Raw genomic sequence first — 25,529 nt, 5'->3', positions numbered from 1 at the left:
TTTGCATCTATTGATGCACTAGGTCTAAAAATGTTAATGAAGGATTAACAGATCTGGAACAGGTTTTATCTGATAAGATTACAAATGACAAGACAAGAGAATAGTTTGGAAAAGGATGTTTTATTAGATAAACAAAAGAAAATGGGTAAAGTTTTAAAAATTAAAAAGGGAAATACAAATGATAAACAAACTAAATGACCTGGAAAAATGTTTTCTATCTCAAGGAAAAAGCAACTCTGGAAGAAATAGATTATTTTAAATAAACTCTTCACCCTGCAAGTTGGAAAAGAGGGAGGGATGGGTCAGGTATAGAACCTTGTTTGACAGAATTTTATCTGAATGAGAAGGCAGTAATCCTCTCCCCCGCCTCCCCACAATAGTTTGCTTAGCAACCATTTCACTAGAACCAATTTCAGTCACTAAACAAGGACTACCTCTACTTAGTAGTCCTGCCTCCAGTTTTCTCTACAAGAAGCCTGTGAAGTGGATTAAAAAGAATCTTCCTCTTTGAAAAATCAGCTCACTTTTGTTTACCATACTACACCAAATAATGATTGTTTTAGTATTTATGTTTAAATACAAAATAAAAAGATCAAGAGGAAGCAACACCATTTAGAAGCTAAAGAAATTCATCTATTATTGTTTGTGCTCTTGTGGAATGGTAAGACTAAGGAGTGAAATATGGTAAGTGGTGATAGCTCTGCAAAAGTAGAGCTGGCAACCGTGGCAAAGATCAAAGAACTGGAACATCTTTAGAGAGCTCAGGAGTTCACCCACATGTCATCCAGATGTTACTCATAAGGAGACTGCGGCAAAATGGTTTTCTACTGGATTGAGTACTAGGAGATGAGAGAATCAGCAGTCTTGTTGCAACTGCAGTGGAGACTTTTAAAGGGCACAAAGTTTTCCAAACCTCATTTTCTAATTTTCAGAAATTCTCTATTAATTATTTTAAAACTAGGAGAGAACTTCAGGATAACGGGTTTGAAAAGACTTTAGCAGATTATTTAAAAGAAAATTTAATTAAAAGCTTAAGAATTTGAAATAAATAACATAAAGCCAAGTAAGACTTTTGATCTGAGAAAGTTATAAATGAATTGCAAATGGGAATACTGACTCTTACTATAAAAATAAATAAGTTTTCATTTGCTTACCCTAGCAATTGCAAGTCAGAACAAAAGGTAAATGATGATTTCAGAAATTGAACACTAGAGGGAACTAAAGATTTTAAGTAGAAGGAAAAAATACAAGTCTGGTATTAGTTAATACTGGAATATACAAAATGATATGATATATAACATCAGAAATATTAAAGGAACTCTCTGAAGATTGACACCAGCAATCATCACTGGTAGTAATGATTTTTGCATCTATTGATGCACTAGGTCTAAAAATGTTAATGAAGGATTAACAGATCTGGAACAGGTTTTATCTGATAAGATTACAAATGACAAGACAAGAGAATAGTTTGGAAAAGGATGTTTTATTAGATAAACAAAAGAAAATGGGTAAAGTTTTAAAAATTAAAAAGGGAAATACAAATGATAAACAAACTAAATGACCTGGAAAAATGTTTTTTTATTGGATTTACAAAAGAAGTTTGTTAATGCCTTGAAGAAATCTGTGTGATTGGATAAAGAAGAACTGAACAGAAATTAAACTCTATAACAATATTTCATTGGATTAAAGCTAGAAATAGAAATGATAGAATATATTTGTAGGTCGGGTGGTAAATGTTGGTGATGGTTTGTTTTCCAAGATTTGTATTAGCTTTTATTACTTTAATCAAAATTCTTAGTAAAATGTTATCTGAGGGGGAGTAAGATCAAATACCACAATTTGAAAGTTAAAATAGAAATAAAATTATCTAAGCTTGATTATTTTTCCTTAAAATTCCTGAAGAAATATCTTTTATACATTTTACTTGTGCCTAATTTTGTATGGAGTGTCTTCTCTGTATTTCAAAAATATTAATGTTTAATTCACAACTCCTGCTTAATTGTAGGATTTTTTTTTGTCCCAATATTTTCCTTCAATTAATAGCAGCCAATGAGACCAATGCTATAATTTGGAAATATAGCAGAAGAGGCTAATAAATCCTTTGACTTCCTGCAGTTTTTTTTCCCCGTCCAATGTGCTTTTAAAAATAGCAAAAAGAATGATGTGCTTCTATGGAGATATATTAAGACAGGACTATGACCTAAGTTACTACCAATAAGAACCCAAACCCAGAAAAGTCACAAAAGCCTCTTGTTCTTTTTGTCTAGAACCGTTTGCCAAATCCATGTACATATTTTCTGTAACCTGCCAAATCAGAATGTGCTCCTTTAAAATCAAGGACTTGCAAGAATTCAAAACATATTGAATGACATATGCTATATGGAATTGCATAAAAGTAGCAGCTCTATTACAACTCATGGGAGCCTCAGATCTCAGTTCGGAATTGCAATGTTGTATCTGCCATTGTCTTCTTATAGTTCTCATCAAACGCCTCATTCTGAGCCACTGTAAAATAGTTCTTCCAATCTCCAGCAATTCCTAAAATGCACAATAATACAAATCAAATACCTATAGAGAAAGAAGCATATATACTATATATTATACTGTATATAATACTGCCTCTGTTCCAAGATTATCAGCTGAAAATGAGTGATAAAAGAATAGTTATTCTCTAAAAACAATAACTTATGTCTGTGTTTAGAAAATAAGGAAATGATCAGAGAGTTCATACAACCTCTTACCCTTGCGCATGAACGGAGAGATATTATGATCCATTACAGCAGTTGGAGCAATCGTGTAGTTTGTCATAGGATTGTTCTTCATCACATCAAAAGATGTATGATAAACAATATTATCTACAACTGATTCATCAAGATTCTTTCCCAAGAAATGTATGATTTTCTTAATCTCATGCTTTGGATCCTATGGAAAATCATATTAAAATCATATTCATTTTTATGCACATTACCTTTCATAAAGTTTTGCTGCACACATGAAAGTTCTTAGAGGATAAAATAGATATACAGGAAGTGTTTGACTTACAATTGGGATAGGAATCTGTTGTTAACTCAGGTGCTTGGCTCACTCTCATTTCCGGGAGTGGTGAAATGTAAAATTTGTTACTACCGGTTCTGTGGGCGTGGCTTGGTGGGGGTAATGTGACTGGGTGGGCGTGGCCAACTTTTTTTTGTTTGTTTTAAAAGCATTTTTTATAACCTTTTCAGCTGAAGAGGTTGTAAAAAATGCTTTTAAAAGCCTCTGACGATTCCAGCTGAGCCGCACGATCATCAGAGCCTTTTTTTTTACTTTTAAAAGCATTATTTTGGCCAAAAAAAAAAAAGGATTTCAAAAGCTAAAAAAAAAACCTCTGATGATCATGTGGCTGACTGGGCATGGGGGGTGGGAACCAGGGATTTTTGCTACCAGTTCTCCAAACCACCTGTCGCTACTGGATCTGGCAATCAGGTCTGAACCAGGAGCATTTCACCCCTGGGCTGGATGAATGAGAGCATGCTGAATTATTTCAGTTCTGTGCCTGCTTGGATTTCAGCAATCCAAAAGGTCACAAAACTGAAATCCTTAAATATGCAGCTCTTTCAACTTGCAACAGTTCATTTAGTGACCATTCAAAATTACAACGGCATTGAAAAAAGTGACTTATGATTATTTTTCATACTTATGACCATTGCAGCATCCCCATGGTCACATGATTAAAAGTCAGATACTTGACAACTGACTCATATTTATGATGGTTGCAGTGTTCCAGGGTCACATGATCCGCTTTTGCGACCTTCTGACAAGCAAAATCAATGGGGAAGTCAGATGGACTTAACAACTATGTTACTAATTTAATAAATGCAATGATTCACTTAACAATTGTGGCAAGAAAAGTTGTAAAATGGGGCAAACTCACTTAACAAATGTTTCACTTAGCAACATAAATTTTGGGCTTAATTGTGGTCATAATTCAACTACCTGTATTTTAGCTCTGAGACTGCTTGGATTGCCTTCAGCAGGCAATTCTTTCAGCCAGCTTCAAAATAAGAGGGAATCCTCTTGGAAGTGGGAAGCAACTAACAACTTTTCTGGCCAGCTTCCCCTGTGACTTGCTTGCAGGAGCCAGCAAAGAAGATTGGAAATGATAATCATAGGATGATTATCACAGGATAATAATGATAATCACAGGATAATAATGATAATCACAGGGTATTTGGCAACTGGTCTTAAGTACAAACAGGTTCACAAGCATCCAGATTGCAATGATATGGTGGGATGAGGGTGGAATGTTTTATGACAGAACTGCTTACAGTTTGCAAAGCACCTTTTCTAAGGCCATTGTTTATTTGAACCATTGTTAAGCAAATGGTTATAATTCAAGGACTATCTGTAATCCTTTGTATTGGACTAAAGGGTTCCAATATCCGACTCAAAAAAAAAGTTTCTTAAAATATTATATGTAAAACTATTTTTCTTCTATGCCATTTCTGCCCTAATATCCTATATGAGGTCCATATGGCCCTGACCCTACTGGGCTTCAGGAAGCATTAGGACTTGGCTCTAAGCTTTATGTATAGTTCTGGTAAGCAATAGCAGTGGTTTAATAATCTGATTCCTCCCAGCATGGTTGCTTTTTAAAAAGTTTTCAAATTGTTTGAACTCTGTAAATTGCCTGGAATTATAAACAAGTGGACTTCATTGATTAAATAATAAATCCATTTTAACCGCCCAGTCATATAGTCGATAGGCTGCATATACATTTAATAAATAAATAATAATTGATAAAATATTTGAAAGGTATTTATTCTGTTACCTCTTTCATGTCTTCATAAAACAAGTACAATATGGGGTGATCATTTCTCTTATTCCACCAGCTTTTCACATGATTGTACCAGGAGCCAAAGATCATTGCTTATAAAAAAAAAGAGAAGCAGTTATAAGTCAATCACCCTTCAGGCACAAGTACACTAGAAATATTTAGCAACTCACATGCGTCTTAGCCTCAATTTCATCTGGAATTTGCCAAGAATAATGTGGTCCATATGAAACAATATGCATAGCAAATACTTTATTTTTTTCTAAATTGTAAATGTTTATAGTAATCTCACAGTTATTTCAGCCTGCAAATATAGCTTACACTGCTTTCTAATAGTATTGTTGCCAAACACCCCTATTTATGTCAGCTTTTGGGAGAAAGATGTTATTACAATTTGGCCAAGTTAGGCTTTCTATCAATATGTGGCTGACAGTCTGTGGCTACATCAAAAGTTAATGAAAACTCTGGCTACCAAGGGTCTGATTTTGAAAATAAAGTAAAACTGTATTTAAGTTCACTGTATGTTGAAACATTCTGGTTTAGCTTCATCTATTTGGATAACAATAGGCTGAATCTAATTACTACATCTGACAGATTGGTATGCTGATTAAAATCATCAGGCTGCAAACCAGAAGACTGTGTTTTGCCTTAAGTATGAAGTTAGCCGGCAGGCAAGACATTCTCTCTTAGCCCTAAGAAAGCAATGGTAAATCATTTGCAAAAATTGACCCTGGGGGTCAAGACTAACTTGTAAGCATAACTTCCATCCTTGTAAACAACAATATGTGAATGCTGTCAAACTGGATATGTAGACAGAGTAAATTTTTAAATTTTGGCACTGCTTTGTCGCAGCTGCACAGTTAAAAAAGAGAAGTGCAAAGAGCTATGAAATATTGACTTGGTTATCACGCTTGTCTTTTCAATAATAAAGGCTACTATTCAACGTCAATGTTCAAGCAATAACTTATTATAATATAGTACTTCTCAATTTATGACAATGTATTAATATGAAACCATATTAATTTTTTTCCCCATAATTTTTTCCCCCAGAATTGGATGAAAAGGATATAATGGATTTGAAGAAAATGAGTACTTTAATCTCCTTTACTGTTCTTGAGTATTTTCAACCACTATTAGACATACAATGTTACAAGATATATATAAACATAACTCATGTGACAGATGTCCTACCTAAGAAGGAGACATTTTCTTTCTTTCCTTTTTTTTTACTAAAAAAGAAAAAATGCTGTCCATTGTAGGAATTTAGCACCCATCCCCCTCCTAGAAGAATGGAATATTTTAGAAAATACTTAAAAGGCAGAATATATTTCCCTGGATGAGAAATGGAGAAACATGTTTTAAAGACAAAGCAGCTCCCTGCAACTTCCTGACTCCCCCCCACCTTTGTCAATGGGCCATTAAAGCCTCAACCAAGCTCACTCAATCCCCCCATCATTTGCAACACAATAGAACAGAAACTCACCACATGGCAAGGCTCAGGCAAGCTTGAGGGACAACCTACAATGTTAACTAAGACCCCTAGACCACCTGGGAGTTTGACAACCAATCAGGATACTCTTCCTGTGCCCCAGAAAGTTCAAAGCTCAGAAAAAGCATAAAGCCAGGGAGCACACAGGATCTCAGCCCTTTTCTGTTCAGGAACTCAAGCCATGTGATCCTGACCACCATTAAACCATCTTTCCAAGCAGTCTCCATGTTTCCAGTGTCTTTGTCCCCACTTGGAACTGAACCCAGATGGATATTTCTTCCAACACCATAATCTGACTTTGGTTTTTCTTCAATAAATCAGCAGCAAACTCATTCAGTCTCATCACTTTGTTTCCTGAAAACTTACTTTTTCCTGTCATGAATTTCTCCAGGTAGTCACTCCAAGAGCCAGGATCTGGATGTAGCTTATTCATCAAGTCAAAGTGATAAAAGGAGACAGCAACATCCTTTGCATTGCGAGCCATATAGATCATCTTCATTGGAGCAAAGAAAAAATACATAGAATGCATAAACTGTATTGGTAGGTTTTCACTACTGAAAAGTCTAGAGTAATGAAAAAACACCTGGGATTATGGCTTTTTATAAAACAGTGGTGCTCAACCAGGCAACCTCACAGAATTCCATTTGGATGCACCTAGGGCTTGCCTAGAATCACTAACCCTTCATTAAAAATATTTTAATAAACTTGTTAATCTGAAAAACATGTTATCAGATTCTTTACTTCCTGCATTCCTTGCAGGATTAGCCTTGTAAAGTGGGAAAAGATTTCTTCTAACAACCGGTTCTCTGAAATGCTCAGAAAATTATCATACGGTTTGGAAGAACCGGTGCAAACCAACAGGAGCCCAGCACTGCCTCTGATGGAGGAATCTCTAATTTTAGCAAGACTTCCCACCTAAAGGACAAAATGACTTGAAGAGTTGAAGAATCAAATGAGCTAGTGTATGGATTGGCATCTGACCTCCTCCAACAATCTTAATTCTTGGAGAACTACACTCATAAAAAGATGTAAGTAACTAGCAACTCTGATGATAGTATTTGAGGGAAATTTACTTCTAAAGTGTTTGGGTTGTTTTAGATTAGAGGGCCTCTGCCATCCAGACCCTTTCACAATGTATAATGCTGACAAATGTATTTACCTTGCAGCCTTTGTCCCAGAAAGACTTGGGAAGTAGGTTTACTGGGAGGTGGGTCTTCACCAAGCGAGGAGAGGGCATATGAATTAACTGTTCTGTGCCTTGCAAGCAAAACATGAATGGTAAGGAATAAAATAAAATAAAATCTTAAAAAAGCTTTCCACTAATATAGCAGAACCCTAAGCATTATCTTTGAAAAAGCTTTCAGGACCAACTCCCTTCCCAAACTATGGTCACTAGCCACAGTCATCCCTGTCTTCAAAAAGGGAGACTCCAGCCTAGTTGAAAATTATAGACCAATTTCTTTATGCTGCGTTACCTGCAAAGTAATGAAATCAATCATCAACCAATCTATCACCCTCCACTTTGAAATAAACAACCTACTCTCTAATAAACAATTTGGTTTCAGAAAAAAATTATCCTGTAATTTACAACTTCTTCACTACAAAAACATATGGACTACAAATCTTGATCAGGGCAAAGCAATAGATGCAATTTATATAGACTTCTGTAAAGCTTTTGACTCAGTGGTACATGACAAACTTCTCCTAAAACTAAAATCCTATGTCATCTCCAGACCTCTCCACAATTGGATAACAGCGTTCCTGTCAAAACAGACAACAATGGTCAAAATAGGCAGTGCCCTATCAAATCCTGTTCCTGTCGATAGCGGCATTCCCCAAGGCAGCATTCTTGGACCAACACTCTTCATATACATTAATGATCTCTGTGACCATATTATAAATAATTGTGTTCTCTTTGCTGACGATGTTAAACTATTTAACACTACCAACAATACAGCTACTCTTCAAAAAGACCTTGAGTTTGTGTTGGAATGGTCAAAAAATTGGCAACTCCAAATCTCAACCAGCAAATGCTCTGTCTTACACATTGGAAAAAAGAATCTGAACACTAAATATTGTAGATGACCCCCATATATAGTTATTTCATGCTTATGCTTATATATACTGTTGTGACAAATAAATAAAATAAAATAAATAAAATAAAAATATTATAAAGACGATATAGAAAATAATTGGAAATGCAGGAGGCACCTATTAAACTGATTAATTCAGTATATGTGTCGGGGTGGGGGTGTCTTCAAATCAGTTTTGACTCCTGGAACTATTTAGTACTTATTTAGGTGATTTAAAAAAGGCTAAAAGACCACTGATAAACACTGAAAAAATATAATGTGACTAAGAAGGATCATTAAAGGTTGAAGATTTTCTTAAAGGTTAATAATAGATTTTTCATCATCATTTAGTTCCTTTCGCATAAAGTGCATAGGGCAGTAAGCTTCTTCCGATGAATCCTATCTGTGGCAGCATTTTCAGAATCTTCCCATTTGATATCCATTGTTATTGATTTTTCGAAAACTGAAAACTGAACTCTACTAATCCACGTAGGCAGCAGTCTTTGAATATCAGTTTCATGTTTACTGTTGGATACTCTTTGATAAAAGCAATATTTAAGATCATTTTCCTTCCAGTTTTAGGAACCTTTTCTCAAATTTATCCACAGACATTCCTAATACATTCTATTTGGTGTTGCCTGATGTTTCCCAACTATTGGAGAATTTGTAGAAAACTTAGTATATGGATAAGCTCCCCTTCAAACAAGTTAACAAGTTCTGGAGAAGTCTTGTGAGCAGTGGAGGATATAAAAGCTGAACTACTTGCACAGTATTTATTATTCTATATTTGTCAAAGAAAATAAGTGGTAACTTCAGGGTGGAACAAATATGTGGTCTGTCATGTATCTTGTGTCCCTCTCCCCAAACATTTCTGAAAAAGTCAGTAAATTTATTTATTTATTTATTTATTTTATTTTGTCACACAGTATATATAATCATAAGCATGAAATAATTATACAGTATATAAGCATATATATATGTAAGTATGAGTATGTAATAAGTATATTAATTGGATATAACGAAAGGAAACAATAGGATAGGAACGGTAGGCACGTTTGTGCTCTTATGCACGCCCCTTACAGACCTCTTAGCAATGGGGTGAGGTCAATAGTAGACAGTTTTTGGATGAAGCTTTTGGAATTTTGGGAAGAGACCACAGATCATTGTTGCCAACATACCAAAAGAGGCACTGCCAAACATTTTTAACATCTTTCAAACCCATTGCTGCCACTTCAGTTGACCTAGTGACCTGTGAGGATTTTAAATTTATCAATGTGGACCTTTCTTCTCTAAGTATGCAGTGCTGCTCTGCATTATCTGTAAACACCCGAAAGCATACAATGGGCAAAATAGAAATTTGATAAATAAATAAAATAATTTCTCAGGTTTTCAGTTCTCTGGGATTGCACATAGCACACTTAATCTGGAACCAGCAACCCACTGGTAATCCACTTTAGGAATGATCATGGGCAAATGAAGAATTTGGATGTAGCCTAAGTATTTTTTTTAAAAAATGAAATGTTAAGCAAATGTTTGCCCAATCCAATGCTTTTGTTAAAATACCAAAAGCAGCATCTTGCCACTATAGTGAGTGTCTGCCCCTTTCATGTCTATGTGCTATCATGATGCATGTACAAGCTTATATTGCATTTATCCTTTGTCTTCCTTTAATCCTCCTGTTTAGGACTCTGAACTTAGAGACTTGTCTGCAGGGTATTTGATTTCCTTTGATCTCCTTTGATTTCTACTATCCATCCAGTGGATTCAGAAACTTCTTTTGAAAAATGGCTTCAAGAAATAGTACGTATTTTTTGTGTTCTGTAATGTTTCTTTTTTGTTCTGATGTGTGTATGAGTAAAGCCATTTGATAGTGATTTTTTTCTAGGTCCTCTTAGTGATAGCTCAGACCAGAGGAGAGGAAAAAAGATATCTGTAACATTTAACTAACAAAATAGCCTTTACTAAGATACAGGAACAATGCAGTATTATGTATTGATTCCCCATAAGTATCAAGCAAGCCTCGAAGGAGCTGGGTCTGATAGTAATGCTAGAAAACTGAATTAATTTTTTTCATTTAGTTGGGTTTTTTTAAAAAAAAATGATATTGATATGAGAAACATAGTGTTCTGTTTTAATATGGATTAATAGGTATAACCATGATTCCATCATATATTTGAACATATGGGATGGTAGCCCATTAAATAAGTGATGAAGTGATGAAGTAGTGATGAAGGGCTTTTTGATCTTTTCTTATTTTTCTTTGGGTTTTTCTTTATGCCATATGATGCTCCACAAATTGTTCTTTCAATTGGCTTAGGACTTGACGCAGCAAATCTATTTGGATAGCTATATCACACTTATTTCATGCAATGCAACCTTCTTCTCTTACTTTTAAAGACAAATCTCTGTTGTTTTTCTCCTATTTCAGACAGTAAATGGACAAAGTAGACCCTCTTCCAAAAATACATATTTTAAATATTTCCACATATTCACAACATAAATGTTTTATTCACTCCAAGAGATTAAATAAGGGAGTACAGAAATGACTTTCTAGATGCATCTCTTGATCTTTTCTACTCTGTGTCTCTAAAGTACACATTAATAAATAGGATCAAAGCTTACCTGCTGGCATCTTTCCTGGCACAACAAATTCTAACATAGGCACTTTATTGAAAATAGCATCTCTTTTGCATTTATCAAGATCACCATTATTCAGAATCATATCCACAATTTCACTTAGCCACGTTGTGCCTGGAAACAAACAGGTTTGACAAAAGTTGTACTGAAATCTGCATTCCAAGAAAAAAAAAACCTTCATAAAATGAAGGCATCATGAAAAGGTGACAAATCATCAGGTTGCCCTTTTCCAATACTGAAAACTCACCAGATTTGGGATATGTGGCTATCACAATATCATCTGGCCTACTCTGGAAATTTTCAATTCTATCCCAGTCAAAGGAGAATGCATAGACTATAGGAATGCCATGGACCATCTGGCAGTCCTGACGAAGGTAATCTCGCGTAGCCATCTGGAGAAATGTCAAGCAATAGAGTCAAAACAAATAAAAGGAAAATATGCAAGAGTTCCCATACCTTATCAAATATTTTGCTAAATAAGTTACTTTAATCAATTCAAACTTTGACCATAATGCCAAATAAAAGACTAATTGTACATTTTATCTTTTTGACTAGATATTTTAAGGGTGTCTTCTTACCACTATTTCGTTTCAGAGCTTTAAAAACACCTTTTATATTCCATTCATATTTATTTAAAAAATTATCACCAATATTGTTAAATAAATTCAAGACAGTAATTGTATAATTAGAAGTCCACCTTGTAATATATTATGCTGAAAATATTACTTTAATGTCCAAAAGAGATGCTGTCAACACGTTCAAAGATACTTTCTCTTGCAACACTCCATCTCACTTCTTTATTTAAAGATTCTTTCAATTTAAAAACAATTGAATGAAAAAGCAAATAGTATCTTGGCATATAAACCCTACTGGCATTCTTAGAAAATAAAAATCATGGTTGGGATAGTATAAATTACACTTGGGGTTGGTTCATTTATCAGTTTGTCTTCTGGTAAATGTTTGTGCCTAGTGTTTGCCCTTATGGAACCAATACTTATGAGATATCATTTTGTGAGACCACTTATGGCATGCTTCTAACATTTGAATTACGTCCACCAGAAGATACCCAACAACCTTCTAGAGAAAAGCAAGGACCTGCAATGAGTCTAGTCATTAATGATGTGCCAGGGACAAATCCAACAGAAATCCCAGCAGAAAAACCTTTCCACGGAAATTTCACAGAATTGTCTAGGGCTAGGCAGATGCCAGAAGTCAAGATTGAGTTTGCAATTGGAAGACTTTGCATTGGCTTTGCTCACCCATTACCTTGAAATCAGCCAATCATAGTTTAGCCTATGTGCTATGCAAAGTCCCTGATTGTTATTTTACTGTTTGATACTTTATCTCCATAAAGTCAATTTAACTAAACAGACTATGGTTAAGTTCACCATCACCTTTTTAACAGATGCTGATGGCCACGTTTTCAAAAACAGCATCATAACTGAAAATTACTAATTCATGCAAAATCTTTGCAGCAGAAAACCTTGCAAATTGAATATATTTGTTTAGTAAAGAAAAATAAATTGCAGTTTCACATAATTACAATGTTTTGCTTAATAGTGAATATTTTTTTGAAGTTGATCATTATTTTTCTACAAATAAAATTGAACTGAGCATGTATTTCAGTATTCTTCGTTCTATATGACAACCAGATAAGACCATTATATGTTTGTTGGTTTTTATAAATCATAAAATATTATATTATATTATAATATAATATAATTATAAATCATAATTTAAACATTCAAATTGGTGTATAAACCCATTTACGTGATTTAAGTAAACCAGGAAGTGGGGTTAGACTCCCATGTCAAAAAAACTCTCCTCTATATCAATTCAGAGGCTGGATCCCCTAAACCAGGGGTCAGCCGCCTGTGGCTCTTTCACCCCTCTGCTGCAGCTCCCTGTCACTCAAAATATTTGTCACAACTGCCAATGTGCAACACCCGCCGGCACACGATTTATTGAGCTTTTCAATCCCCAGTAGGTCAACCATGGATAAATCCAAGAAAAGAAAAGTTTCAGAAGAAAACAAAATGTTTAATTCAACTACATATCCTAGTTTTGTGACCACTCAAGAAATAGTCAGGCACAAGAAGGGTTTTGTGGCTCCTGGTGTTTTCTTTTCTGTGGGAAACAGGTCCAAATGGCTCTTTGAGTGTTTAAGGTTGCAGACCCCTGCCCTAAGCCCTATTTTAAACCCCTCAAAGCTTTATTTATTTTTATTTATTTTATTTATTTAATTTGATTTTTATACCGCCCTTCTCCCGAAGGACTCAGGGCGGTGTACAGGCAAAATAAAAACAACAATACAATATACACAATTTAAATACCCTTAAAAAACTTATTCAAAATTAGCCTGATATTAAAAAATCATCATCAATTAAAACCCCATTTAAAATTTGTAAAATTCCCTTTTAAAATCCAATTAAGCCAGCCCCGCGCGAATAAAAAGATGGGTCTTCAGTTCGCGACGAAATGTCCGAAGGTCAGGTATTTGACGTAAACCAGGGGGAAGCTCGTTCCAGAGAGTGGGAGCCCCCACAGAGAAGGCCCTTCCCCTGGGGGCCGCCAGCCGACATTGTTTGGCGGACGGCACCCTGAGAAGTCCCTCTCTATGGGAGCGTACGGGTCGGTGGGAGGCATGTGGTAGCAGCAGGCGGTCCCGTAAGTACCCAGGTCCTAAGCCATGGAGCGCTTTAAAGGTCGTAACCAACACCTTAAAGTGCACTCGAAAGGCCACAGGCAGCCAGTGCAGTCTGCGCAGGAGCGGTGTTACATGGGAGCTACGGGTAGCTCCCTCTATCACCCGCGCAGCTGCATTCTGGACTAACTGAAGCCTCCGAGTGCACTTCAAGGGAGCCCCATGTAGAGAGCATTACAGTAATCCAAGCGAGAGGTAACGAGAGCATGAGTGACTGTGCATAAGGCATCCCGATCAAGGAAGGGGCGCAACTGCCGGACCAGGCGAACCTGGTAGAAGGCCCTCCTGGAGACGGCCGTCAAATGATCTTCAAACGACAGCCGATCATCCAGGAGGACGCCTAAGTTGCGCACCCTATCCTTTGGGGCCAATAACTCGCCTCCGACAGCCAGCCGCGGCTGCAGCTGACTGAATCGGGATGCCGGCATCCACAGCCACTCCGTCTTGGAGGGATTAAGCTTGAGCCTGTTTCTCCCCATCCAGACCCGTACGGCTTCCAAACACCGGGACAGCACTTCAACAACTTCATTGGGGTGGCCCGGGGTGGAAAAGTACAGCTGAGTATCATCAGCGTACTGCTGGTATCTCACCCCGAAACCACTGATGATCTCACCCAACGGCTTCATGTAGATGTTGAACAACAGGGGCGAGAGAATCGATTTCGCGGGACCCCACAAGTGAGGCCCCTCGCGGTCGACCTCTGCCCCCGTCAACACCGCCTGCGTCCGGTCGGAGAGATAGGAGGAGAACCACCGATATACGGTGCCTCCCACTCCCAATCCCCAGCCGGGCGCAGCAAGATACCATGGTCGATGGTATCAACGCCGAGAGGTCTAATAAGACCAGGGCAGAGGAATAACCCCTGTCCCTGGCCCTCCAGAGATCATCCACCAATGCGACCAAAGCTGTCTCCGTGCTGTATCCGCCGGAAGCCGGACTGGAACGGATCTAGATAGACATCTTCATCCAGGTATTGGGGTAGCTGTCGCCACGGCACTCTCTACAACCTTCGCAACAAAGCGAAGGTTGGAGACTGGACGATAATTACCCAAAATAGCTGGGTCCAGGAGGGCTTCTTAAGGAGGGTCTCACCACCGCCTCTTTCAAGGCGGCAGGAAAACCCTTCCAATAAAGAAGCGTTGATAATCCTCTGAGCCAGCCTCGTGTCACCGCCTGAGTGGCCAGTACCAGCCAGGAAGGGCACGGGTCCAGTAAACATGTCGTGCCGCAGCCCCCAACAACCTGTCGACGCCCTCGGAGCCACAGGGTCAAACTCATCCCAAATAGACTCAACAAGACGTGCCTCCTCTCCCTCGCTTGATCATCCCAATTTCGGTCCAGACCGTCCCTCAGCTGAGCGATTTTATCGTATAGATAACCGCTAAACTCCTCGGCTCGTCCTGCAACGGGTCATCCCGCACCTCCTGATGTAGGAGAGAGCGGGTCACCAAACAGGGCGGCCGGGCGGTTATCTGCCGACGCAATGAGGGTGGAGGCGAGAAACGCCGCTTCCTCATTGCCACTAGGTAGGTCCTAGAATAGGACCTAACTAGTGTCCGATCAGCTCGAGCGACTGGACCTCCAGGTGCTCTCCAGGCGCCTTCTCTGGCGTTTCATCTCCCTCAGCCCCTCGGAGTACCAGGGGCCGGACGAGATCTCCGCCGGGTCAGAGGTCGCAAAGGCACGACACGGTCCAAGGCCCGCCGCGCCTGTTCCCAGGCCGTGACCAGTTCCTCAGTCGTGCCGTGGGCCAGTTCCTCAGGGAATGGCCCAAGCTCCGCCAGAACCTCTCGGGTCCATCAGGCGCCTGGGACGGAACCACCGTATAGGTTCCGCCTCCCGCGGTGGTGAATGGCGGTTCGGAAGTCTAGGCGAAGGAGAAATGATCCGACCATGACATTGGTTCTGTTACTAAGTCATCTAACACCAGATCATTAAGCCACTGCCCAGAGATATAAATCAGATCCAGCGTGCCTCCCCCCGAGTGCGTAGGGCCATCATTTACTCGAATCAGGTCCAAGGCCGTCATGGAAGCCTGAAACTCCCGAGCTGCCGTCGATGACAAGCCAACTGATGGCAGGTTAAAATCCCCCATGACTATAAGTCTGGGGGTTTCGACCGCCACAGCAGCGAGCACCTCCAACAGCTCAGGCAGGGCTGTGGTCACGTAGCAAGGAGCCAGGTACGCGATCACCAAGCCCAACTGATTCCTATAGCCCCATCGCACATAGAGGGATTCACAGCCGGCAATCTGAGGAACAGTGGTCTCCCTCGGCTCTAGATCCTCCCTAATGACAACCGCCACCCCCCCACCCCTACCTTGGTCCCTCGGCTGATGGAATGCTCGGAAACCTGGCGGGCACATCTCGACAAGGGGGACCCCCCCCTCTGGGCCCAACCAGGTTTCCGTAATACCCATAAGGTCCGCGGACTCCCCCTGAATAAGATCACAAATCAGGGGGGCCTTATTAACCACGGACCGAGCATTACATAGCATCAGCCGAAGGTCCAAGCTCTGAGGATCATGGCCACCCGGGGAACGGGTCGGGACTGAGGGGCCGGAGCACGCGATCGCTCTCAAACAACGAACGCGTGCTCCCTCAACACGATACGGCCCCTCCCCCCCGCCATATCTGCCTCTCCCACTTACCGTACAGATTGAGTAACCCTCTAAACCTGGAACGTCTTCCCCCCCTGCCTTCAGACAAGATGGAATAGTGTCGCGAACTAGCACAGGGGCTGGATCCCTCCCCGGCGGGTTTTGTCCCCCACCCGCCAAATCCCTCCCCCCCCTTAAAAAACCCTTATTTAAAAAACTATTTAAAAAACCCCACAACTTCTTCTTGGCCGCATGCCACCTCTCTGGGTCCCAAGACCCTTCGTTAAGGTAGGCCCTTGATAGTTTGGAGGGCCATTCCTGCGAGGCGGGGGAACCTCGCAGTTGTCGTAGTTCGGCGAATGAGTATCTCATGGGAAATAGTCCATTTACAGCGACAAGATGTCCATTCCTGACCGGCGAAGATGTTCTGGTCGTACCTGTAGATCGTCAAACCCGGTGTTAGGCATATTACTGGCCACTCGGGCAGAGATATTATCATAGTCCGTAGAAAGTCCAAATGGGTCCAGAGACAACCAGGGCTTGGCATAATAGCCTCCCCTTGGTTGTTTCCTCGGCTACAAAGATGGAAAAGTCAGTAGCCGGGATAGTATCCCTTGGGTTCCCGGCAGCATACCATCATGGGTCAAACCCGTGAGGCCTGCTAATCAGGACGAAAGCTGATTGTATTTCAAAATTAATCCAAAAATATGGTATACAAACCAGAATAGCAAGATTCACACATTAGACAAGCCATAAAATGTTAATTCTGGCTGGAGTTTGCTTTAGCATATTGCTTGAGGATAGCCACAACTCCCACTCTTCCATCTGAGAGCAGCAATCAAAGCGATAGCCCCATTCACCACAAACCACTCTAAAAAATTGCAGCAGAAATAATTTCAAATGACCCCACATTAGATTATACCACAGAGTTCTTATATGAGGATATAAATCCTGACAGCTTTTTTTCCCCCTCTGCTTTCCGAACTGGCAGGTAGGGGGTGGGATTTCATTATTTTCTGCTCTCAAATCATGAAAGAAGCCTGAAGATTCGACTAGGAGTTGCAAAACAGTCCCAAAATTTCTGAAAGCCATGTTATTTACACTGAGAATTAGAAATAAAGCCTTACCTTTAATTTTGTAGCCCAAACTGACAGCCTACAATAAGGAAATGTGATTTCCTTTCCAGGTCTACAGACTGGGAAGGATCTCTGCAGGGTTTTAGCTAGTCAGAGGCCTTTAGAAACACAGCTAAGGAAACCAAAGGTCCCTATTGCCTAATCTCTGTATGCAAAATAGGTGGAGCTTGGGAGTCTGAGAGGAGTAGAACTGAATGATTTGCTTTTTCTTCTAGAAGAAGAAAAGATTAAAAGGGGTCAAAAAACAGGGAACAGATATGGTATGGTGCCTACTTTAGTTTTCTGTCCAGTCATTTCCAAAAGTTTCCTTCCCCCCGCCCCACCAAACTCTTGTTACTGTTGTTAGTTGTGAAGTCATGTCCAACCCATCCTGACCTCATGGACAACATTCCTCCAGGCCTTCCTGTCCTCTGCCATCCCCCATAGCCCATTTAAGCTCACGCCGACTGCTTCAGTGACTCCAGCCAGCCACCTAGTTCTCTGTCGTCCCCTTCTTCTTTTGCCCTCAATCGTTCCTAGCATTAGGCTCTTCTCCAGTGAGTCCTTCCTTCTCATTAGGTGGCCAAAGTATTTGAGTTTCATCTTCAGGATCTGGCCTTCTAAAGAGCAGTCAGGGTTGATCTACTCTAGGACTGACCAGCTTCATCGCCTTGCAGAACTTTAGAAGCTGGCAAAGCAAATGGTGCTTTGAGAACACAATAAAGGAAAAGATTGCCTTTTCAGCAGCCAAATGTAGTTTAATTGAACAGAGAGATGCCTTTTGATCTGTCCCATGCTCTTCAGCACTGATACAGCAGGCACAAAATTAAAATTGCATGAACACAAATGTGCTGGGAAAGGTAACTTGGATTCTGCAAGGGTGGTACCTCCGTTGGAGGATCACAGAAAAGGCACTCAGGGAACATACTGTAATATTGATTCACCGGTTTAGCAGATTACCTTGGCTGCTTGATCAACCTATTGTTTACAGCTTTTTCTGTTTTTTTCCTGAAACAAGATGTTCAGAACACAACACTGATCTCATCTGTTTCACTTTACAGTTTGTACCTGATGATAGAAGTGCACCACCTCTATAAATAAGATGGCATGAAATTGATTAGTGCTAATGGAATAAGTGGTGCTAAGTGTTCTGTTTCTAAATTGGGAGACAGCAATTTCCTGAGGTTGTCCAAAGTAGCTAAATGGAAGGAGAATCTGCTCCTTTCTGACTATTGCAAGCTATATAGAATCATGTTTTGAATTTTAACCTGATCACTTAGGGAAGTCCCAAATAACATAAGCAACCTGCAACTGTGTCTTCCATGATCTTTGCCCATAACTTTTGATGTTTCTACTGACGCCTGCTATCTCTAGGCTCTTGATTATCCAATCATGTGGCAGAGAGTTGAATATCCTTTTGTACTTAAATCTACGTTACGTAAGAAGTCTTCCTTTTCTTGCAGTTTTCCAAAATCGTCTTGTCAATTATGAGTTGATCTTTTGTTCCTCTGCTGTTCAGGCAATTTCTTTTCTGCTCAGGTGGAAAGAGATTGATTTCAGCTAGATGCTTTTGGACTGCATCAGCTACCACACTAGTTAGCCATTTGAAAGTTGTTAATAAGCAGGTAATTGGCTTGTAAGATGCCTGATACAACCTTTTTGGCTGGATCTTTCATTATCAGGTAGGTTTGTCAGAAAGTAGCAATTCTTCAATTTCTCGTCCTTGCAATATATTGTTAAACTGCTTGGCAACTATAGGTATAGATCAGTCAGATGTTTCAACCCAAACAATGCAATTCATCTTTAACCTGGAGCTGACCAGTTTTTGATCTTCCTTGCTCTTTCCTCTACTATTTGTGCTCTTATTACTAATTCCTTCATTTCAGCTTTTTTATTATTATCCACTTCCTTTAACATTTCTTTGGGTTATCACATATCCACCTCCTTTAATATTTTTGGGGGTTATCCCATATCTGCACTAGAACTGCACTGTTTGTTTATTGTATGGCATATACATGGACTCACAGTATATATTAACATTTCATTTAGATTAGTAGAACACAATAAAATATAAATATTTTTAAAAATCTATGTTCAAATATCAAAGTCCAGGCCATCTACCATTGAAGTACAGCATCGTTTATATTTTTAAAAAATCAGATACAACTGGTGCTATATGCTCTCTGATTACAGCCAGTCAGGATGTGATCTACAGTTTGACATGGGATTCTGCAATCACATTGAGGATACTATGCTTCATTTATACATGGTCCCAGCAGACATTTCTTCCTTGGCACATTCTGCTGATTCACTGCAATCTCTCCACTGATGGGTTGATAGATACATTTCTGATGGGATTAAAATTAGAGGTTCTGCCTATAATTTGCAATTCAAGCTTTGCACCTGCTGATCTTCTTGGCTAGAGCTGTTATTTGCTACTATATTATTTCCGAAGCTTCCTTGATCTTCCTTGTTTCTAAGAGGTATTCTTTTGTTTTTTGGTCTTTAGCTTTTTCTTTCATCTGTTCTATCTTATTTGCATCTAATCTCAGCTTCCTGATTTTATTTTCCAGTCTGATCTTCCATTTTGTTTTTTCCTTCTTTGCTGAATTTCTCTATTGCCAATCCCCCTGGTTTGTTTCTGCAGTCTGAGTTACTTCCGACAAAGCTCTGATTTCTCTACCCAGGGTAGACCTTAGCAGTTCTTTCATTTTTGCTTCTCTGAATATTTTATTTTGTATTATAAATTGACATTGATCAGCTAGCCTCTGTTCTGTTATTTCTGATTTTAAATGTTGTCCTTTCAGAACTAGTTCAAATATCTTTCAAATATCCTCTTCTTATTGGACTTGAACTATAATAACGTATCATTATTTCTTTGTTTTCAATCACTATATATTTATGATGGATAAACATCCTTTCTTCTAGTAGTTCTGCAGCTGCTGGTCCTGATTGCTTAGCCAACAATCCTGAGTCCTAGAGTAGAGTAGAGTAGGTAGAGTAGGGTAGAGCAGAGCAGAGCAGAGCAAAATAACAGAATTGGAAGGTTCCTTGGATGTCTTCTATTCCAACCCCCTGCTCAAGCAGGAGATCCTATAGCGTTTTTTCACCAGATGTCCAGGAACTCTAACATCTAGTGATATCTGTAACATCACAAACTTCTAGATATGTCTGTCCCAGGTCCTTGGGAAGGACTTGGTTGGTAGACAAAATACCAAATCCAGTCTGACAATCTGAGTGTGCAACAAATTACAGATACTCCTTGACCTACAATAGTTCATCTAGTGACCATTTAAAGTTAAACAGCATTGAAATAAGTGACGTATGACCATTTTTCACACTTATGATTGTTGCAGCATCCCACTGATCATGTGATCAAAATTCAGATGCTTGGCAATGGACTCATATTTACAACAGTTGCAGCATCCCAGATTCACATGATCATCTTTTGCGATCTTCTGACAGTCAATAGGGAAGCCAGATTCACTTAACAACCGTATTACTAACTTTACAACTGAAGTGATTCACTTAACACCGTGGCAAGAAAGGTCATAAAATGGGGCAAAATTTACTTAACAAATATCTCTTAGCAATAGAAATATTGGGCTCAATTATGGTCCTGCATTGAGGACTACCTTGTATAAAATAAAATAATAAAAAGTGCTTTGTGGTTTTAAAATTCAAACATGCACTTGCCACATAGCAAGACTTAACAATTGTTGATAAGAAAGACAAAAAATTTGGATAGAAGAAAGCAAAATAAAAGACACAAAACTGGAGAAAATACAAGACCGGTAAATAGAAGTAGAATTAAGTCATGCTGGTTACTAAGTGGGTCATTACATGACCATGATCAATTTTATGACTGTTTTGCAGTGCAACAGTTATAGAATGATCATTGAAGTTGTTAAATGAACTCATTCCAAAGGGTGGTTTTGCTGGAAACTTCAAGTAAACACCAGTTTGGGTGGGGGGGAGTCATCAATTGCTCAAATGGCCATAAATGCAAGTCATGCACCCAAAATATGATCACATGATCATTGGGGCTGAGGGAGGTGCCATCATACTTTGAATTCAGGTTATAATTATCTTATTTTGAGTTCATTGTAACTTTGAATAAGTAACTAGACATAATTTGAGGAATACTTTTAATTTATCTAGCCCTATCATATCCTTGCAGTTTCCACTTTAACTGATTCCTGAATGCAGAGCCTGAGTAACTGTGTCTGTGAATTCTAATATTTCAAAGTATTAGGCAGTAGAAATCTAGGGAGCTACTAGAGGCTGCAAAGAGTTTTTGTTTTCTCTATTACTTTAATGGCCATCTAGATTTTTGCAACCCTTATCAGGGCTGTCAAACTCGTGGGCCATGGGCTGCATGCGTCAGATGCTGGCCACGCCCATGCCCGGTTTAGTGAAGGGAAAAAAAGTCATGATATGTCATGTGACTGTAAGGTCCCAAAATATACTTGAGTCACCAGAATGCCAAAAAGAGAAACTCAAGACGAGGCTTGCAAAAAGAAGCAGATTTTATTTATGGCCAAAAAACAAAATACTGGGTGGAATTGTATTTATTTATTTTATTTATTTATTTGTCACAACAGTATATATAAGCATAAGCAAGAAATAACTATACAATATATAATCATATATATAAGCATAAGTATGAAATAACTATATGAATTGGATACAATCAAAGGGAACATTAGGACAGGAACGGTAGGCACATTGGTGCTCTTATGCACACCCCTTTACAGACCGCTTAGGAATGGGGTGAAGTCAATAGTAGATAGTCTTTGGTTAAAGTAGATAGCCTTTGGTTAAAGCTTTGGGGATATCCAGAACATACAGATACAATGCATGTGAGGAGATAGCCACACCTTATGGAAGATATGGCATCCTTTTTATTCCCTCAGAGACATCAGCTTAGTACCCAATTCTGGCCTCCTAGTTTAGGTTTGTGTATTACTTGTTGCCCTGCAACAAGAAGAAGCCTCCCAATTAGCGTTATCTCTTCCATGAGCATTCCTTTGTTCTCCCAATTGGTCATTTGGCCCCCTGAGCTGCAGGGAACAGATCAAAGGTGTAAGTTAGGGCTAAAGTTTAAATTATCTCCTGGATGATGTTTGCAGTTCCAACCAAGATAGGTACCATGATCTTAGATGGTACAAGAAAAACAGGAAGAAGATTGATATGGGTTCAGATCAAATGACAGGAACATATGTTTGACAAATACTAGATACATTACAGCGGCCTAATAACAGATTATGTTTGTTACAGGAGATACACATATAAAGGCATAATACATGTGATACAAATACAAAGGCATATTTGTGTTATAGATATAAAGGTACAATATATGTGTGTCATACAAATACAAAGGTTATATATGTATTACAGGAACCTAATGGTTACGGAATAACAAGTTTCTACTAGTTCTAGTATACCAGTATATTATATTCTAGTATTATTTATTGTAGCTTATTACTGTTTCCCTTCATGACATTGCTTTGATGACACGAGTTTGACACCCCTGCCCTAGCTTATGACTCTATTTTTGTCATTAGTGGAAGAAAACTAATAAAAAATATATTAGCAGTTATTCTACCAGCTTCAAATGTGTTTTGAAATAAGATGGGCCTTGAAAAGTAAAACACTGTCTGGATATCCTGTTTACCAAAATCACACAATACTCTAATTATGAAATCTGTTGTCATTAATACACAGAAGGATTTTCTACAATAAATAGGTGCCTTGGAAATAAAGACAAATACAATGATGTAAGAAGTTTATGAAGCTGAAATCTCTCCCAGCTGCAGGGTTAATCAACCAGATAAATACTTTGTGGTGGTTTAAAGGCCTTAATAATGGCAAGGAGTTCTAATTTCCATGACATCATTGTTTACTTAGTAATAGCAGAGGATCTTGGAGATTAGCCAACTGAACAATCATGAATCTTTTGATTATGAAAAAATGTTAATTTTTGCACAACTGCAAAAATGAAATATGGAGAATATTGCTAATTATGTAGAAGCTACTAATGTATTGTTTCATTACAACTATGTTTGCCTCTGCTCTAAATCTTCCTTCGCTGCAATTGTGGATAATACCTTCCTAACATATGAACATATATGTTCATATCTCAGGATAGATGGGCCTCTCAGTTTTAACCATTATCATGCTAGGCAAGTGCTTGGTGGGTCAAGTGTTAAGGCTGAAATGCATGCAGTTTATCCTGGGTAGGAAAATGAGCAGCTGTAGAGCATCTTTCACATATTTTTCTTGTGCTCTTGGGAAAATTAAAGCCAATGTATATCTAAGCTATTAAAAAAGAACTATTTTTTAAAAATTGCCCTTTGATTTTTGCAGGTATTAAGCCGTTATTCTCAGGAGCACAAATCTATATGCCAAAGAGCAGGAATCATGACGCAATTCCATTCTGTACTGTGAAGCACTTTTATCTTTTAAGATAAAGGATTGCAAACAATGAATTGCCAATCAATGTCTATCCTTTTGGTCTCTTTGTTCTCAAAAGGGATTATCACCATGGTGTAATCCTATTAACTAACACACTTTTATACAACCCTGTTGCTCATTGAGCAAGATGAAAAATTAGCTGTATGAGAGTTATTCAACTGCCTTGCTTTTCTTGTGTATTATGATACTGTGAGAAGTCCCTCTTTCTTTCACTAAAGATCTTGCTGTTTGAAGAATGGAATCAGGATTAGGACTCTGGATTTAATTTAGGAGGGCCTGGACATAAATTTATTTGGCCAATAATCATTTCACAAGCTAGTCTCTTTTATACCGTTGTTGGAATTACAGTATTGTAGGAAGTTTGGACATAACCCTGAGCTCCTAGAAATATTAAAATATTTAAAAAAAAATGAAATAAAAAATGTTTACAGTACACTAGTGAGTCTACTGGAAAAATGTAAATATATTATGGTAGCTTCAGGATTGGAAACTTACACATTTCCATACAGAGTAGCTATCACTTTCCAATATGTAGTTCCTCTAAGAAACAAATGGAGGAATTAAGCTTTAACAATGCACAGTTTTTATCATAAGAGTGATAATCAGTAGTACCTGAATTGTTTAATGCTGGCTTAATGCCATGAGTTGCTCAGAAACAGCAGTCCTGGATCTATATCTGTTAGGGATCCTATAACGGCAATCTTCTACTAAAGACCCTGCATTATGAAGAGAGTTATGTTGGATGACCTTCATGATCCCTTCCAGTTCTGATTCTGTGACACTAAACCACTTGCATAAATACCATTGATCATTTAAAATTTTGCATAGGAACTGAAATAAATAAAAAATAATCAATTAGTTAGAATTAATTATTCCCCTTGAAATCAAAAAATAGTTTTTAGAGTATGTCACCCATAGAATGTTGGCAACGCTAAAAATAGTTTACAGTAAGTGGCTGTTAATAAAGAAACTTGATTTGTCAATAAGTTTAACCAAACTTTCTATCCAATCATTATTTTCAATCAGCCAGTCATCATTTATTTTGATTCTTCATTCAAAATATAAAACGATGAGAAAGTCCCAGGTTGTAGCATTGTCCTAAGAGCAAATAATATGATTGCTGCTTTATCTAGGAGATTTTCGATAACTTAAAACCTATCACAATGACAACAGGAAAGAATTTTCTGGTAATCTAAGAGCATTCTTCAACTATCTATTGAAGGGAGAGGTTATGTGAGTCATGCAAACAGCATAGATTCACAGGATCAGATCCATTCAGATTTAGGGATGGGACCATACAAGCCTTTCAGATGTATCTAAGGGTGCTGAGGCACTGAACTTGGGCAAAGAAAAACTTTTTGATGCTGCCTCTGCATTTTTGCAAACATGTTCAAAACTATATACAGTCCTGAAGTATGGCTCTTAAAAATCTAAACAGAAGAACTTCCTGGTCTTAATATTTAATATTTAGCTGTTCCGTAGTACAGTAAGTACTATAGTTGGAAACCTTTGTTAATTTGTGTCTTAATTTATTTGATGTAGCTGCTTGATGTACTTCCGTGGAACTAAGGAGAATGAAGAAAGATGGCACAAACAGATCATCAGTGGGACAGAAAAATTGGC

The 25,529-nt window shown here is 38.5% G+C and overlaps 1 protein-coding gene across 1 annotated transcript; it reads right to left on the bottom strand.

Annotated features, from left to right (window-relative positions):
* Positions 1–1,593: 1,593 nt before the first annotated feature.
* On the bottom strand, positions 1,594–17,518 carry LOC131198712 (sulfotransferase 1B1-like). Its single transcript, XM_058183644.1, has 8 exons — positions 17,442–17,518; positions 11,259–11,403; positions 10,997–11,125; positions 7,462–7,559; positions 6,669–6,795; positions 4,811–4,908; positions 2,742–2,922; positions 1,594–2,538 (listed from the first exon to the last, which is right to left on the bottom strand). Exons 2-8 carry the CDS (start codon positions 11,401–11,403, stop codon positions 2,426–2,428), a joined length of 891 nt encoding a protein of 296 aa, XP_058039627.1. The 5' UTR covers positions 17,442–17,518; the 3' UTR covers positions 1,594–2,425.
* Positions 17,519–25,529: the final 8,011 nt, after the last annotated feature.

The sequence above is a fragment of the Ahaetulla prasina genome, chromosome 4 (assembly GCF_028640845.1).
Source record: "Ahaetulla prasina isolate Xishuangbanna chromosome 4, ASM2864084v1, whole genome shotgun sequence".
Lineage (NCBI taxonomy): Eukaryota > Metazoa > Chordata > Lepidosauria > Squamata > Colubridae > Ahaetulla > Ahaetulla prasina.
Note: the sequence above shows the minus strand (reverse complement) of the source record. Positions and strands in the feature narration are given on the sequence as shown.

What these genes read in the sequence shown, in the direction of transcription:
- LOC131198712 (XM_058183644.1), bottom strand. Translation starts at nt 11,403, where the DNA reads ATGGCTACGCGAGATTACCTTCGTCAGGACTGCCAGATGGTCCATGGC. An exon ending in GAAATTCATGACAGGAAAAA is followed by an intron (nt 4,909 to 6,668) that starts GTAAGTTTTCAG and finishes TTTTTTTATAAG; the next exon opens with CAATGATCTTTGGCTCCTGG. An exon ending in TTTATGAAGACATGAAAGAG is followed by an intron (nt 2,923 to 4,810) that starts GTAACAGAATAA and finishes GATTTTCCATAG; the next exon opens with GATCCAAAGCATGAGATTAA.